Source organism: Phyllobates terribilis, unplaced genomic scaffold (genome assembly GCF_046119375.1).
Source record: "Phyllobates terribilis strain yellow unplaced genomic scaffold, ASM4611937v1 Scaffold_3__8_contigs__length_932513732, whole genome shotgun sequence".
NCBI lineage: Eukaryota > Metazoa > Chordata > Amphibia > Anura > Dendrobatidae > Phyllobates > Phyllobates terribilis.
The window spans coordinates 756,733,993-756,750,995 of NW_027362763.1; the positions used below are offsets into that span (position 1 = coordinate 756,733,993).

General features: G+C 39.0%; 1 protein-coding gene across 8 annotated transcripts in view; it reads left to right on the forward strand.

Annotated features, from left to right (window-relative positions):
• KIF16B (kinesin family member 16B) overlaps nt 1-17,003 on the forward strand; it is a 454,357-nt gene that overhangs the window by 324,486 nt on the left and 112,868 nt on the right. For 2 of the 8 annotated variants that reach the window (XM_073672193.1, XM_073672200.1), the window contains one exon: nt 2,701-6,296. The exons of 3 other annotated variants lie outside the window; for them this stretch is intronic. In XM_073672193.1, the coding sequence (XP_073528294.1) occupies nt 2,701-4,743 (2,043 nt within the window). In that variant the 3' untranslated portion in view covers nt 4,744-6,296. Of the gene's footprint in view, nt 1-2,700; nt 6,298-17,003 lie in introns of those variants that run through there. 3 more of the 8 variants (XM_073672195.1, XM_073672196.1, XM_073672194.1) reach the window with 3 other exon arrangements.

The window sequence follows — 17,003 nt, forward strand, 5'->3', positions numbered from 1 at the left end:
ATTTAGAGAAAAGGGAACATTTCTTAACAAGACAGTATATTGATCCAATTAAAATAATGAATCCAGGCTACAAAAAAAAAGAAACAAATATTATTCAGAAACCATCCTGTCATATCATCTTGTATAGCTCTTAATTGTTTAAGGTTTGGGGTAAAAAAAAAAATACGAAGGCAGCGGAATTGTTTTTCTAATCTTAATTAGCTGCGTTTAGACTTCAAATGTCTACCATCATTGCTCATCTGTAAATTTAAGGCATATTACACTGGGCAAAAATTATTTTAAAAGTTATCGGACTGGTATTAAAAATAAACTTTACATTCCTAAACTCCCGCAGCTCAATTTCTAGTGCTGATCTGATTAATGCTAGTCTCTGCTTCCTAGTCCTGTCTCAACACACTGACAATGCCATCTCCTCTAATCACAAGCCGCAGTGGTGACCCATTGGCTTACCATGAATTTTCCGTCACTTTTGATATGGAGATGGGCGAGCAAGTAAAGGTCAGCAGAGTAGGGGATCAGTGATGAGTATTACTACTTTTATTTTTTTTTTACCAGTCTAAAAAAAATTTCTAAATATTTTTTGAACCTTCTAGTAACCCCTTTAATATGGCTCTCATACAGTATTGAATTTTCTGTGATTATTCTTTTAAGAAAAGCACAGAAGTAATTTTTTTTGGTAGCTTTGCCCACTTCATCAAAATTTGGGTGGTCATGCCAGATGCCTTTTTTTGAAATGATAACTGTAATCTAAAAAATGGTTTGGCCGTAAGTGGAAAGCATAAGATTAATGCTGCTGTCATACAGTATTTCCTTAATATCTAGTTTGTCTATATGAACGGTATATAATTATTATTTATTATTATAGCGCCATTCATTCCATGGCGCTTTACATATAATTTAATGATTTAGGCACAATGGTCCTATCACAATCATTTGTACCCAGTGACATACTCCACTTAGGTATGAATTGCCTATAAAAACAATAGCCCTTGTAGTTGCTGTACATCCTGCACCAGTGATAGTTTCTTGATCTTTAAGATTAAATTTTTTTTATTAGCATGTCCTACTTACAGTTGCAATTTCTACATATTTCTGCCACTTTGCTGCTCATACTGCTTGACTTGGTGCAATTAGCATACGCGGATAAAATTCAACATTACCGCAGCTACAATCCTTAGAGCAGAACCTCCATCTTACAGAATTCTCCCTATTCTTGAGATTTCCAATACAGACTCCTTTTAATACAATTTCATGACCTTTATCAGACAAAATAGTACAATATGGTGGTCACTCTCTATTTTTGAGAATTGGTTGCTCTTTAGTAGGGAAATTTTGTATAATTTAAGATGTCGTAATCAAGACACACCAAATAAGAATGAAGGCTTTATTTGATCAGCAGGTATAATTATGTACAAGTAAATGGGCCAACGTTTCGGTCCACATCGGAGCTGAAACCTAGAATATTGTGTTGTTGCGGTTATACAACCAGCATCCCACACGTCATCTCTCTCTATGTGGCCATGAACAAGGTCCGATGTTGACCAAAACGTTGGCCCTTTTATTTGCATGGAATTATCTGTGCTGTTGATCACATTTAGCCTTCATTCTCATTTGGAGTGCTGTGGTCACGTTGTCTTACTCTGATTTATCAAGCCCCTATTGCCAGGAAGCTTAGGATAGAACAGTTGCAATTTAGCTACTTTTGTGGTTTCTATGGCAGCTCTGTCAGCGTTTTAAAAAGTCGGCGGAGCAGAGCTGTAGCTGCATTGCCTAGTGCCAACCTGACCAATTCACAGATTCACAAAAGTGGAGTTAATTATAGTAGAAATGTGCTCCAGTCCATGAGTGTTTCTGGGTACAGGCAGCTGTAAATGACGCATCTTGTGCTAGCGGACTCTGGTATAAAACACTGATCTTGATGAATCTTCCCCCTCCCCCCCTCAATTAATAGAATCTTTACCTGCTATGAGCTGGAGTGGATTGGCACTAAAATATGTGCCAAGTTATGTCTTCATAACTGTAATAATAAATCTGTTGAAAAGGTACTAATCATGCCCCCTCCCAGTTAACTCCACCCACCTGGATCAAATCTGGCAAGAGGCAAAAAATAGTTACAAAACTTTGTGCACATATCAGGTTTCCTAATTTACAGCTTTTCTTCAGCAAAGATCTTGCACAGATTGAATGATAAATCCCCCCTACGTTAATTGACTAGTCATTGCCATGTTAAAAAGATCTCAATATCAAATGAAATGGCAAAAACACAGCTGACGCAAAGTATTTTTGCCAATTATTATAGCAAATGGCATGACACGTGTAAAGAGTGGATCTCCATGCCATTAAATAGATCTGTTGTAGCTTCTCACATTGAAAACAAGTAACTGTTCACGTCACTGGCATTACTGGTCTTGGCTGCCAGTGAGAATAGTATAGCAGCTATAGATTTCTAGATTTTTTTTTTTTTTTATAGATATTGTGGTCGCTGGAGGAACTTTAAAGGAGTATGATATGGGAATATAGTTGTCTAAATGTATTTTAAATAATACTGTTCATAAATAAAGTGGTGGAATCATAGGTAATTCCTAAATCAACACTAATCACACAATGATCGCTTCACTGGAATTAAAAATATGCACATAAAGGAAATATTAGATTGTTTCCTTTCTCTAATGTTTTAAACATAAAATACAACATCCTCAGGCAAATCGTAGAGATATGTCGATTCCCGAGATTGGAACAACATCCTCACCGCCTACGAGACCAGGCAGAATGGTGTTCAATGACAGACAGAATCTAAATCCTGTGACTGCTAATTTATATTCCTTCTCCACACAAAATTGTTCCTACTCTCAAGAGAAACATTTGAAGGAAGAGAAAAGGAAAAATAGATCATCCATTAGTGAATATTTTGACTTTTCGTCTGACTCAGAACGTGAACCGAGTCACCTTCTCAGTAGAAATCTCTCCAACAGCAAATACGCTCATCAAAATATCTCTTGTGCTTTTCAGCAAATTCCTGCCGAGACCAAACGAAAGCATTTAGAAAGTGTGCATAGTGACCGCGATTTCTTTAAAATGGAACCTGACCAGACTTTATGCCAGCAGATGTCCTCCTCCAAGATGAAGACGCTTGATAATGAGCAACCTGAGTGTAATGAAATATTTCACTGTAATCTCTCTGAGACCAATATGCTTTCGGAAAATGGTTTAAAGGAGAACAAGTATTTCTGCCTAACTCACCAGGGTATCCTCCAACAGCCTCATACTTACCAGCGTGACTCTGAAGCGAGCAGAAATAGTTCTTCTTGCAAAGATGCAACACATTATAAATACAGTTTGCAAAATCTTTTTAACAGGTTTTCTTCTCTTTATAAGGAGAAGCAGCTTCCAACTATACAAAATGTTATTAAGCAAGCTAAAGACTTATGTAGTGTGCAAGCAAATAGTGTCCGCAATCTTCCAGGTCTTTCACTTGTTAAAGATTTGCAGTTTGTGAATTATTTTCATTTGTCAAAATCAAGCCAGAAATCTGAAGAAGCCAAAGTTTTGGATCCTCAGGAGAACAAGGTGAAAGTCTACAGCATTAGTCCATCAAGTATGTGGATTCCAGATGGTCAAAACCTAATGCTATTTGAACTTTCTATAAAAACAGAACTAGGTGACGGAAGCCACCACCTTTCTCAGTTTGAATACGATGAGACAAATAATGTCACTTTGTTTCCACCCGCCTTTTTTAAACTCCCCAAGAAACTTCTAGAACTCAAAAATTGCAGTATAGATGAAATTCTTGATTATTTCCTCATTACTGTGCCAGACCTGTGCGTTAAAAAGAATGAATGTGACACTATCTACTGGATCTCTGTTGGTAATAAGAGTCATCCAGAACCGCGACTTGCCTGTTTACTCTCGTCCACATCAAATCTTAGCTTTATAATATTTTCAGACACCAATTCTACATTGCTTTTTACTCTTCCGGTCAGTTTATTGGCAGAGCTTCACATCGGTTTCGGAGGGCAAAGCCTACAGCTGCTTGGTACCTTTGATGAGTCCCCTGTGACTATTTTTACATTTGATAATAGCTGTACTATGCGACTATGTCAAGCCCTAACAAAAATGCAAGTGACTGATTCAGACTATGCCAAATATAGTAGTTATCCACTCTTGAGTAGGGATTTGATGGAGCTGTCAACTGACTGGAATGCAGATCTCGCTGACCTTGTCTGCTCTAATGGTTTTAAAGTGACTTGTAGCTTCAAGAGTGCATTAGCTGATGTGGCGTATCTTCTACATGAAAATACAAATGGCGTTAAACCAGCATTAGGAGATATGCGCTTGTTGCTTTACACATCAGTCAGGGTAGAACATGTGCATGGTCAATGTGCCTACAGGTCACTGGCTCTCACTAATACATCTATTGCTCTTGTACATGACGGGATTTTCCAGCCTAACTTGGGCTACTCGAAACCTTCAATGTCGCACTTTGACCAGATAAAGTTGCATTCTCTCAGTAAGGTGAAATGCATTATCTTAACAGACAAAGAGGATTTAACCAAAATAACGATTGTATTTAGTAACGAAGACAAGAAAAGTAACCAAGAGTTTGATGAAGATGAAAATGAATTGCTCTCCGTTATTTCTCAGTCTGACCTTAATGACAATCTGTCTTTAACTACAAATGTGTGGAAACTCACACTAAGCTCATACAAACATGCACTTTTTCTTATAAGACACTTAACCTTTTAGTCCTAGAAAATATACCAAAAGAAATCTTTTTATGGTCCGGAACGTCTTTCGGCTTTTAGAATAGTTAAGAGGAGTTTTTGCTTTCAATTTGTTAGTGTCTAGCCGAAACTGCAAAGGTTCATTATACGCCAGTTTTCTTGCAAAGAATAGGTTTCAAATGATGATGCCTGCCAATTTTTCATGTAAATTTATTCAAAGATTGGGTGGGCTTTCATAAAAGATGCAGGCCCACTTGTCACACAACATATTTAGCATAATTTAGACTAGAACCTAGCACAAATTATTACTCAACTTTTAAGTCTGTTCAAGGTGTAGGTATTTCTATTCTGACAGATGGAGAGGGAAAGAAGTGACACATTTGTCTAGAGACCTATACCTTTTAATAATTTTGTCTATTTCTCCACCATACTCTGGACAAATGCTGAAATACAAAATGTTGATCTTCAGAGGTTCCAACAAAAGTGTTGATATGAAAAGATGGCGATTAAATTTCAAAATACAGCCGGTCCAGTCTCCTAATTGGAAAGTCATGTTAGTTCCCTCAGGGTTTACCTTAAAGAAGTTTTCTAGTTGTGTGAAATAGTTGGCCTTACCTTTTCATATGTGGCTAATATCAGATCGGTAGTGAATAGACTGTATGCCAGGAGTTTGCAGGGTTATACGGGACTTGGGCAAGCGCTGCTGTCTCTTGGGACAAGATGAAATACCTGGCCCAGCTGTTGGTAAATGCAGAGGCTGTGATAAAAATGAAGAGGCCACTGTGCTCACACAACCGCCGTCACTCTTTCATACCGCTCATAAGCGATACAAGGGAAAGACAGATCCGCATCGATCTGATGTCCTGAAAATGTTTTTGCCAATTGTCACGTAAGTAAAGGACAAGTCTGAAAGTAAAAGCAACATAAGTCAGTGATAACTACCCGGATTGTGGTAACTGTTGTCCATCATGATGTGTGATGCACAGGAACGTCAGGACTGAATGTAAAAGATGCCGTAACATGGCTAAATTGACTGTCATGCTTGACCCTAGAACATGACCATAAAAATCTACTTTTTCACATACTTGGGGACTTTTAGGCCCGTGTGCAAATAACATGGAATAACTCAAACAAAAATGACAAACAACTATATACCTGAGGAATACCTAGAGTTTCAAAATTCTAACTAAAGTAATCTTGCAGAAAATAGAAAACAATTAACAGGGCGGGCCTGCGAGGCCCCAGGTATGCGTTCTAGGGTTAAAAAATAACACATGCTCACTGTGACTGAAAACCGTTTTAGATATCCACTTTTTTTCAGTAACTTTTCTCCTCTGAAGATGGGTCCTGAATGAGATGTCCCTTTTATGATATTGTTAAGGGCTAATAACAGCATTTATTACTGACTAATAATCGCAAACTTCACATTTTAACACTTGAAGCAGAAAACTTTGATTATTTTATCCCATTTAACCAGATGGCCTCGTTGTTACCTATGTATTTTCCAACAACAGTGCATTTTCTAAAGATAGACCACAAAACAATATGTAGAAGGCTGAGTTCACACGATGCGTATTTCATGCGTTTCCGCGGCGTTTTTGCAGTTGCGTAAACGCCGCGGAAACGCATGAAAAACGCATGGTAGAAGGGAAGCAATGTTCCCCAATGGAAATCCGCATGTGCTGTGCCCATGATCCGTATTTTTTCGCAGCGTTAACGCTGCGGTCAAAAATCCGCAGCATGTCAATTAATTTTGCGGAAACGCGGCGATTTCGCCGCCATTGACTTGCATTAGAACGCGCCAATTCCGCAAGACAGCATTTGTACTTGCGTTATTGGCGCGTTCTAATATGCGGATGGTACCCGGGTGTGGAGGAGAGGAGAGTCTCATCCACACCCAGGTACCATTAAAAAAGCTGTAAAAAAAGAATAAAATAAAAAATAAATGTATTCTTACCTTCTGTCGGCCCGTGCAGCGCTCCCGCTTGGTTCCCGGCACTTGCAGTGAGTTGTAGGACCTGCGGTGACGTCAGAGTCATGTGACGGGTCACATGACGCTGACGTCGGCAGGTCTTTCAATTCAAAGTTGCCGGCAGCCGGGAACTTTGTAAAGCAGGACAGCGCGGGCCATCAGAGGTAAGTATATACACTCTCTCGGGTCACACTATATAAATCCATGCTGTTTGCATGGATTTATATAGTGTGACCTAGTTGTCAAGCACTTTCCAGGTGATGCTAAAATCGCCTGGAAAGCGCTTGTCAATCTGCATGCGGAAACGCATGTCAATCTGCATGTGGATCCGCATGTATTCTGCAGGAAAAACGCATGCACAATCTGCATGCGTTTTTTTCTGCCAGGGAGATGCAGAAATGATGCAGAAATTTTCTGCTTCATTTCTGCATCGTGTGCACATACCCGAATTAGGAACTAAAGTGTACCGGGTGTTGAAGGGAACCTGCCATGTTGAAAATTTTATCTGATCTGCAGGAAGGATGTTCTAGAGAAGGATGAGCTCATCAGATAGAGATGTATGTGTGTGTGTGTGTGTGTGTATGTATATATATATATATATATATATATATATATATATATATATATATATATATATATATATATATATGTATGTATATATGTATGTATATATATATATATATATATATATATATATATATATATATATATATATATATATATATATATATATATATATATATACAACAACTGTTAAGAGTGTGCAAAGTAGTCATCAAAGCAAAAGGTGGCTACTTTAAAGAACCTAGAATATAAGACATATTTTCAGTTGTTTCACACTTTTTTGTTAAGTATATAATTCCACATGTGTTAATTCATAGTTTGATGCCTTCAGTGTGAATGTACAATTTTCATAGTCATGAAAATACAGAAAAATCTTTAAACGAGAAAGTGTCCAAACTTTTAGTCTGTACTAATATATATATATATATAAATTTTTTTTGTGGGAAAAGGTTCAGCAAAACTTGCATACATATCAATGAGTAATATGCAAGTTTTACTGAAACTTTTCCAATGAACCTATTTATCATTCTGAGCAGCTTCTTCTACCGTGTTGTCTACAGATCGGACTGCATGTACATCATGAATGGTTTCCTTTAAACTCTTCACATGAATGAGTTTTCGCTTTAGAATTTTGAAAGGTTGAACTTGATTGACCTACCGTAGGTCTTTTTTCAACCTATGTAACCTATAGAATGATATTTTGCATGCTTACTTGGGCTAGTCAGAATTATTTCAGTTCTGCATACACTATATTTTCTAATGCTATTTATTGGCCCACGTCTTCTCACTGGTGTTATTCTGGATGTCCCGATTTAGAACAGAGAGGGGTCATCTTTTTGCATTGCGGCATTTTGCAGCCCTGTCCCCGGGATGACCCAGTAGTGCAAACTTCAAGCTTTGAACACGTCTCTGTTTCTGAAATAACGGCTAGTTCTATTTCTACAAACACTGCTATGCTTGATGTAAAAATTGCTGCTCCAAATTATGTTCTCAATTCCCTTTCTTCCGTGTATCTTTGAATATAATGTCTCTGAGAATTTGTTTTGTCACAGTACATTGATACATTCAGCTCTGACATTGTAATGAATAAAATATTGATTGGGGATCTAATCGTGTTTTGTGTAGTTTATTGTATTTCTTGTTCATATACCGCAGCCTTCAAAATTACCAGCACTTTATACACTCATTCTTACACTTGATTTGTAATACCTGTTCACAGCTAAGGTTTATGAAATTAGGTTTCTTATTATCTTCATACATCGTTATGTAACATGTTTCCCTGCATGAAAGCTTACCATTTATTAAATGAGCCTTCTCTTTATATGTGTTCATACACGCCATTATTTTATTTCATATCCCAATTTCACTCGGATACACAGGTCTCTGTGGATTGAGGGCTTTGTTATATTTTTCACAGTATTTTTATGTACCCCTTGTGTATGTGACGTGTTTCGATCTAGTTACAGCTGCTAAAGCTTACTTAAGGAAATAAAAGTATACATACAGTTGGACAACCTGCATTTCGATCATGTGAATATATATCCTCTTATTAAGGTAATTATATTGTTTGTTTTTATTTTGCTGACCTTGATTTGCAGCTTGTACAGTGCTGCTCACCATTATTGGCACCCCTTCATTTTTTTTTTTCTGACTGTACAATATCTTCAGAAATAAATGGAAATGTACCAAAGTTATATCCTCAGGATTTTTTAATTAGTGGTCCAAACTAATACAACAATAAAACATTGTTTTTCAACTTCCATGTTGCAATTTCAAAAAAGAAAAAGTGTAAGCAACATGTGCAGCAATAAAGGCACCCCTAATTAATACTTTTTTGCACACCCTCTGGCATTGCTGACAGCCTCGAAATGTTTTGATAGCCATCTATAAGCTTCTTGCACTTCTCAGGTGGAATTTTCTCCCACTCTTCCTTCGCAGTTTGTTCAAGCTCTTGAATGTTTGCAGAGTTTTTTTTCCCAGTGGCAGATTTCAGCTCACCCCAAAGATTTACAATGGGATTGAGGTCAGGACTCATTGGTGGCCATTTTAAAGCAGTACATTTTTTCTTTTTCAACCATTCCGGTGTACTTTTGGATGTGTGCTTTGGGTCATTGTCTTTCTGGAGGACCCATGATCTTCTACTCAAACCAAGTTTTCTTACGCAGGGTAGGACATTTCGTTCTTAAATCTTTTGATAATTTTCTGATTTCATGATTCTTGTGATATAGTCAAGGCCTCCACTACCAGATGCAGCAAAGCAACCCAACAGCATTATAGATCCTCCACCATGCTTAACTGTTGGTAAGGTGCTCTTTTCCTTATAAGCTTCATTGCGCCGTCTGTAAGCAAACTGTTGCTTTCAATTACCAAAAAGATCTATTTTTGTTTAATCTGTCTACTGAACATTTTCCCAGAAGGATTGTGGTTTGTCAGGGTACTCTTTGGCAAAGATCAGTCGTTCCTTTTTATGTCTTTTCTTCAGCAATGGTTTCTTCCTTGGCCTTCGCTCAAAAAGCTCTGCTTGGTTAGTGTGCGGCGTATGGTACTTGTTGAAACCATGACCCCAGACTGTTCCAGGTTGGCCTTCAGGTCTTTATATGTTTGACGTGATATTTTTTCCACCATTCGCATCAACCTTCGAAGACCTTGCTCTTAAATTTTTCTTTCCCCCACATCCAGGGTGGTTCCCTGCTTGGCAAACTTCTTAATAACATTGCACACTGTTGACACTGGGATAACAAGGTCTTTGGAGATGGCCTTATACCCTCTGGAAGTCTTGTGTTTGCTAATAATAGCAGTTCTGATGTCCTCAGACAGCTTGTTTGTCTTTACCATTGTGACAAAGGAACAGGGCCTACCATGTGGCTTTTTTAAAACACTAAAGTAATAATTCATTGGTAATTCATGTCACATGGACACTGACAACCACAGGTGAATCTCTTTAGTGATTTACCACAGGCGAGTCAAAATTTGTTTCCATGTTAAATTAATGTGAAGTGTCCCAATACCAGTGACAAAGCAAGCTTTAGGTTTTTCTATTTTTCCTTCCCATTGTTTTTGGTTTTAAATTGTTTATCATTTGCTCTTTTGTATTTATCAAGAGTGTTTACAGGACAAAATTATTTTGTCAGGGATTTTATGTAGAAAGTGAGACTGAGGCTTCTTACAGTTGTGATCGGAGTCCAAGAGGGACGGTACTGTTGCAGTATGCAGTGCTTTAAAAGTTACATTTTAAGATGTAGAAAGAAAACTAAATCAGCCAGCTGGAATCAAATCATGAATTATAGCGAGTGGCTTTCTTACTACGCTATGATTATGATATAATTTTGCAATTTAGCTGAAACACTGAGCAATTTTCAGATTTCAGTAATTTACATAGAAATCAGTGGTTCATTTTTAGCCCAACTGAACAGGTATAATTTAGTACTATGCCACTAATTTAAATTCCGGACAAGATGCATATTTGACTCCGCTGGCATATGCTTTTATAACCTTTGTGACCTGGATCCTGTTTCCCCTTCCTGTGTGTATTTCTTACCAAACAAACATTTATGTTCTGAATCACTTGGTGAGGATTACTTATGGCTAGTGATGAGTGCAAGTGCCTGTTACTCAAGTTTGCCGAGGGTGCTCGGGTACGCAACAAGTATCGCGGATGCTCGAGTGACATGTTCAAGTCCCCACGGCCGCATGTTTCACGGCTATTAGACAGCCACAAAATAGGTGGGGATTGCCCATATTTGTCTGGGTGCAATCCCTCTGACTAAGCTGGATGCTCTAATACCACCATACTACCCCATCGTTTGCAGTTTTCAATCTTCTCAAAACTGCAGAATTAAAGTAGTTATTTCACCAAGAAAACCCATGTGTACCATGCCCTATTACTACTTGGAGGTAAGTTCCCCGCTTGTGACTATCTTCTCCCCCAGTCTAGAAGACAAAACCCATCTATGTAGAGCTATTCTTTTTAATAAGCTGAGAAAATTTATGGCAGCATACATCTTCCCTTGGCAGATTTTTACCCACAATAATCAGTTGATTGATAGACTTGTTGTATTTCAAGTAAGGGGTATCATAGTGGAGCAACCCCTTTAATTGTTCCATGTAGAACATATCTTTTGGGCAGGCTTTGTGTAGCATTCGGTGTACAGTAAAAGCTGAAATAAGACCCCATATAGCATATTGATACGTATTCCATCTTTGCAACCATTGAGATCATTCCACTTCCCGCTGTTTGCTCAGTTGTGGGGCGGATTAATCCTAAGTGTTGGCTACTTATTGTGCCCATAGCAATACCATTAGGCAGCATTATTCTGTGCATAAAGTGTCTGAGTTGTTTTTTTCCCCTCAATCTTCATTCTTTTTAGAAAAATAATACAAATAGAAAAATCCCATTGTAATTATAACTACCCATCAGCCAACCACCACTACCCCTTCCCCCCAATAACTACCCCAAGCCACATAAAAACCTTTCGGTTCCAATATTTCTATATATTTTTTTACCCTCTATAGCATGTGCAAACTTATGTCTCCATATCTCCATCCTCTCACCAAGTATCCTAAATTGTTCTCAGTGACCTATTTTTTACAATAACATTTATTTTTTCTGTTTTTGCAATGTATTCTACTGTTTTTCCCATTCCATTACTTATAGCGAGCATGCTGATGTCCAATTCCTTGCTAATGTTACCCTTTTAGTAAACAGTGGTAACAAAACATTCTCCTTGTTCTCCTGTCTGCAATCCCCCAGGATTACACTTTGTTAAATTTTTTACTTCCATTTTAAATTTTGCTTTTTATTTATTACACCATCTCACTCTAATATCTTCTTACAATCCCACAAAACGTGTTCTAGTTCCACGCTCTCCATACAGCACAATTTGCTTGTTTTTACCCCTATCCAACTTTCTCATTAACATTCTCCCCTAAACCTGTGTATATGTGCATGTAGTGTAGTGTCAGTGTGTTAATATACTCACCTACCGCTGTCTTCGCCGGTATCCAGCTCCATTCTGCTCCTTTTCTCAGTGATGTCACCACTCTTCAGACTCTCTGGGTCACACTGCTCTGCATGACGCAGAAGTGGCTTCTACAAGTCTATGGAGCGTCAGAGCAAGGCACCATAGACTTATATTGTAAAAGAGACTTCTGGCTCCCACATAGTGATCCGGAGGGTCTGAAGAGTGATGACGTCAAACAGAAGAGGAGCAGAACAGCACTGTATCCTCGAAGAAAGCTGAAGGAGAGTATATTGGCACACTGACACTAAACTACATACACATATTTAGAGAAAAAAATGTACATGGGAGGGCTTCTTTAAGCAATTTGGTGCAACGTGAAATCTATATGTCAAATATGAAAGTGAGTAACTTCATGTTACCCAGATGCTACTTTTTTGGCACTGTCCTTCCATACTTATTGCCACATTTTTAATATCTACCTTACCCAATCTCCACTTTACTTTACATTCTAGTTTTGTATAAAGCACTATTACTTTAATTCTTTATATATTTGTGACTGCAAATTTCTGCCGTTGAGTGCGAGTTGTGTGATTTGTTACCAACTTGATAGTTCCTAACAAATTATCTACTTTTATCCATTGTGTTAAAAAAAAAAAGAAAAAAAATCTTTTGCTTGTCTTTCTTTGTTTAGTGTCTTTACTTTTTGACTTGCCAAAATTCCATCCTTTTCCAATACTCTTTACGTCTGAGCCAGTCTTTTTTAGTTTAAGGTATCCCAATGTAAACTTACAACAGAAGGCTCTGATGTGAGCCACTGTGCGGCACAGTGGCATACATCACCCATAGGGTCCCATTCTAAAAAAAAATGTATAAGGCAAAGTAAACTTATTTAGCTGTGACCTTCTGTATAGGAAAGCGTTTACTAGGCTTTACAATACCTCGGAGAAAGGTTTTCTGTTACATACCACTGGATGGAGGCCAATAGGACACTCTTTTGGCCCTTATCAGATGAATGGAGCCTTATATATTCATGTCATGGTACTTTGGGAGTTATTTTTTTTGTGTACAAGCCAAATATAAGACTTAAATGTAATATGCCCATTTGTAGTTTTTTTACACACCGACTTTAGCTCTATAACGAAAGAAAATAATCTGTGTGTGAGGGTGACCGTAAATTTTGCCGGAGTTATCAAACATTAGATTTATGACTTGCTGGGTAAAGTTTTAAAGCTGTTATTCTTAAAACAAAGTTTTGAATGTGCTGGTTCCCTGGAGCTGGATGCAGGGTGTTCAGAGGTTTCTGAGATATGTAGCTTTTATGTGGAGCTAAGGAGAAAATGGGAAAATGAAAAGATGACCTGGGGTCATGTAGAACAGAGCTGACATATTGCATTCTAGCCAGTGGGCGAGATAGCCTGAGCTTCTTTCTAATGGGAGAAATCAACATCTAAAACATTAACTACCTCCTGACACCGAGATTCCTTTGAGATTAAAAACAAGTAAAATCTATTTCAGTCCCTCAGCAGCGCAATGTTCTCCTCCTCCTGTAAATAAGTATGATAAGGAGGTTTGCTGTTTTTTTACCTAAAAACACATTTAGTAATTTATTTACCGACTGCATTCACTCAGTAATAAGTAAATTGAGTGATTCTTTTGCGGTCTCCAAACATTCCATACAAGCCCAAAATAGCAACAAAAAAATAAACTTTACGCATTTGCAAATTTTTCAGAGAGCACTTGTTTTGTTGTTGGAATTTTCCATTTAACCCCTTGGATAGGGCCACACGGCAATTTGTGGCTGTGCGAAATGACGATGGCAAATTATGTGCTGCCAGACGCAACTAATGCTTGTGTATGTGGGTGCGCAGAAATTGGATTTCTGTCATCTTTTGGGTCACAAACACAAACTCTTGGGTCACAGTGTGACTACATAGGCTATAATTAGTTGTGATTTAGTAGCAGGTGATTTTTCACTCAACTACAAGTGTCCTTCTATCCCTATGCCCAAGGGTTAATTGTACTTTGCATCACTACAGTATAGCATTCTTGCCATGTAGTGATAAAGAGAAGTCAACACACTTTTTTTTTTTTATTAAGTTGAAACTGTTAACAGGTTTTTGCTGCCCTATCGGAGAGCAACATGTTGTAGGGGCTGAGATCCTTATTCCAGCGATGTATCACTTACTGGGCTGATTGCTGCAGTTTTGATTAAAAAAAAAACGAAAAAAAAAAAATGTTTAATCTGCTGCAGATCTAGCAGTCCTCCAAATGCTGAGCTCTATATAACGCTCCCACACTACTGATTGGCATCTTTCTGCCTTTGCACAGTTTACACAAAAAGCTATCAGTCACTGGTGGAGGAGTAGTTGGACTAACTAGCAGCAGGGCCTGCTGATTAAACAGTGATTTTATAAAAATTACACTAGTCAGACCAGTAAGTGACACATCATTGGAATCGGGGTCTCCGTCCTGATGTCATGCTGCGCTCAGATTCAAAAACCTGGTGACAGATTTCCTTTAAAGGGAGCTTGTCAGCTGATACATGCTGCCCCCGGTTTCGGCAGCATGTATCAGGCACTGGCCGTCAGATCACAGACATATGTGCAGCGTTTCAGAAAAAAACGTACTTTTAATAGCCGCCGGGGACCGAGCCGCAATATTGACTAGTCGTTCAGGCAGGTCCCCAGCAGCTTCTCACCGCCCGTTGAGTTACTGGCAAGTTTCTGCCTATACACCCATGTAGGTAGAGCCTTGTCAATGGGCAGGGAGAAGCCGCCCGGGACCTGCCTGTAAGACTAGTCAATATTGCGGCTCGGTTCCCGCCGGCTATTAAAAGTGTTTTTCTCTGTAATGCCGCGGCGTTTCAGAGACAAACATATATGGCTGTGATCATACATCCAGTGGCTGATACATGCTCTGCACAGTTTCTGCAGACTATATCAGCTGACAGGTTCCCTTTAAGGTGTCCCAAATTTGTTAGCGTTCCTTGCTCTGTTTGACAATTTTTTGACAAATGAGAGGAGATAAGAAGCCGGGCTGATCCTCCGCGCTGGTCCAGAGACACACAAGGATTAATGATGAACCAAAACTTTCTTTATTCCATGGCCTACGCGTTTCGTGGCTACACTGCCACTTCCTCAGGGCACACAATCCTTGTGTGTCTCTGGACCAGCGCGGAGGATCAGCCCGGCTTCTTATCTCCTCTCATTTGTTTATTGATCAGCGGGGTCTCCTGCAGCGGCCATCTGACAGGTGCTTCACAGTTGGTTGTGACTCACACAACCTCAGAAGGCGAGTCAGACTGATTGTGGAACCTGGTATTTACTTTTATACGGATAAAGCCCTATGTGCGCTGTCTTTCTTATCTTTTGCTGACAATTTTTTGGAAATCCTAAGGGAGCTCCTCACCATTTTTTAAAAACTTGAAACACTCACAATAAGTCTGTTACAGGAGAAGTGGCTTTATACATTAAGGGAGTTTTAGGATACAATTGTTTAATTATTATGAATAAATAGACCTATTTTTAAGATCGATGGGACCCCCTAGATCTATTATAGATAAGTTATGGGACAACCTATGTAAGTTTTGTCATTGTAATCTATATTTTAACGGGTTTTTTTTTTTATGTAAAAGAATGCAACTTATATAGGCCTCCATACACATTAGCCTAACGGTAACTGAACATGCTGAAATGTGGAGATTGGGCAAAAATCTACTTTGTATGGGGACTTCCAGACTCCTCCTTAATATATAATGCCGGAGGAGAGACTGATCCAACACCAAGATTTCTGATGGCCAATCTTTTAATTCTACGGGAGAAAATCTGCTGCCGGAAGAGTTTGAATAAACACCTAGATTCACAATCCATATAGGTACAGTGCCTACAAGTAGTATTCAACCCCCTGCAGATTTAGCTGGTTGACACATGCAGAATTAACTTGGCATTGTGACATTTGTACTGTAGATCAGCCTGGAAGTGGGAAATGCACTGCAGCAATTTTTTTTTTTTTTTTTTTAAACGTAAAAAGTTAATTCAGAGTGTCATTTATTATTCAACCCCTCAAACCACAAGAATTCTGTTTGGTCCCCCTAAAGTATTAAGAAGTAGTTCAGGCACCAAGAATAATGAGCTTCACATGTGTGGATTAAAGATCTCTTTTGCCAGCCTTTTCTGACTATTTAAGACCCTCCCCAAACTTGTGAACAGCACTCAGACATGGTCAACATGGGAAAGACAAAGGAGCATTCCAAGGCCATCAGAGACAAGATCGTGGAGGGTCACAAGGCTGGCAAGGGGTACAGAACCCTTTCCAAGGAGTTGGGCCTACCTGTCTCCACTGTTGGGAGCATCATCCGTAAGTGGAAGGCTTATGGAACTACTGTTAGCCTTCCACGACCAGGACAGCCTTTGAAAGTGTCCTCCCGTGCTGAGGCCAGGCTTGTCCGAAGAGTCAAGGCTAACCCAAGGACAACAAGGAAGGAGCTCCGGGAAGATCTCATGGCAGTGGGGACATTTGTTTCAGTCAATACCATAAGTAACGTACTCCACCGCAATGGTCTCCGTTCCAGACGAGCCCGTAAGGTACCTTTACTTTCAAAGCGTCATGTCAAGGCTCGTCTACAGTTTGCTCATGATCACTTGGAGGACTCTGAGACAGACTGGTTCAAGGTTCTATGGTCTGATGAGACCAAGATCGAGATCTTTGGTGCCAACCACACACGTGACGTTTGGAGACTGGATGGCACTGCATACGACCCCAAGAATACCATCCCTACAGTCAAGC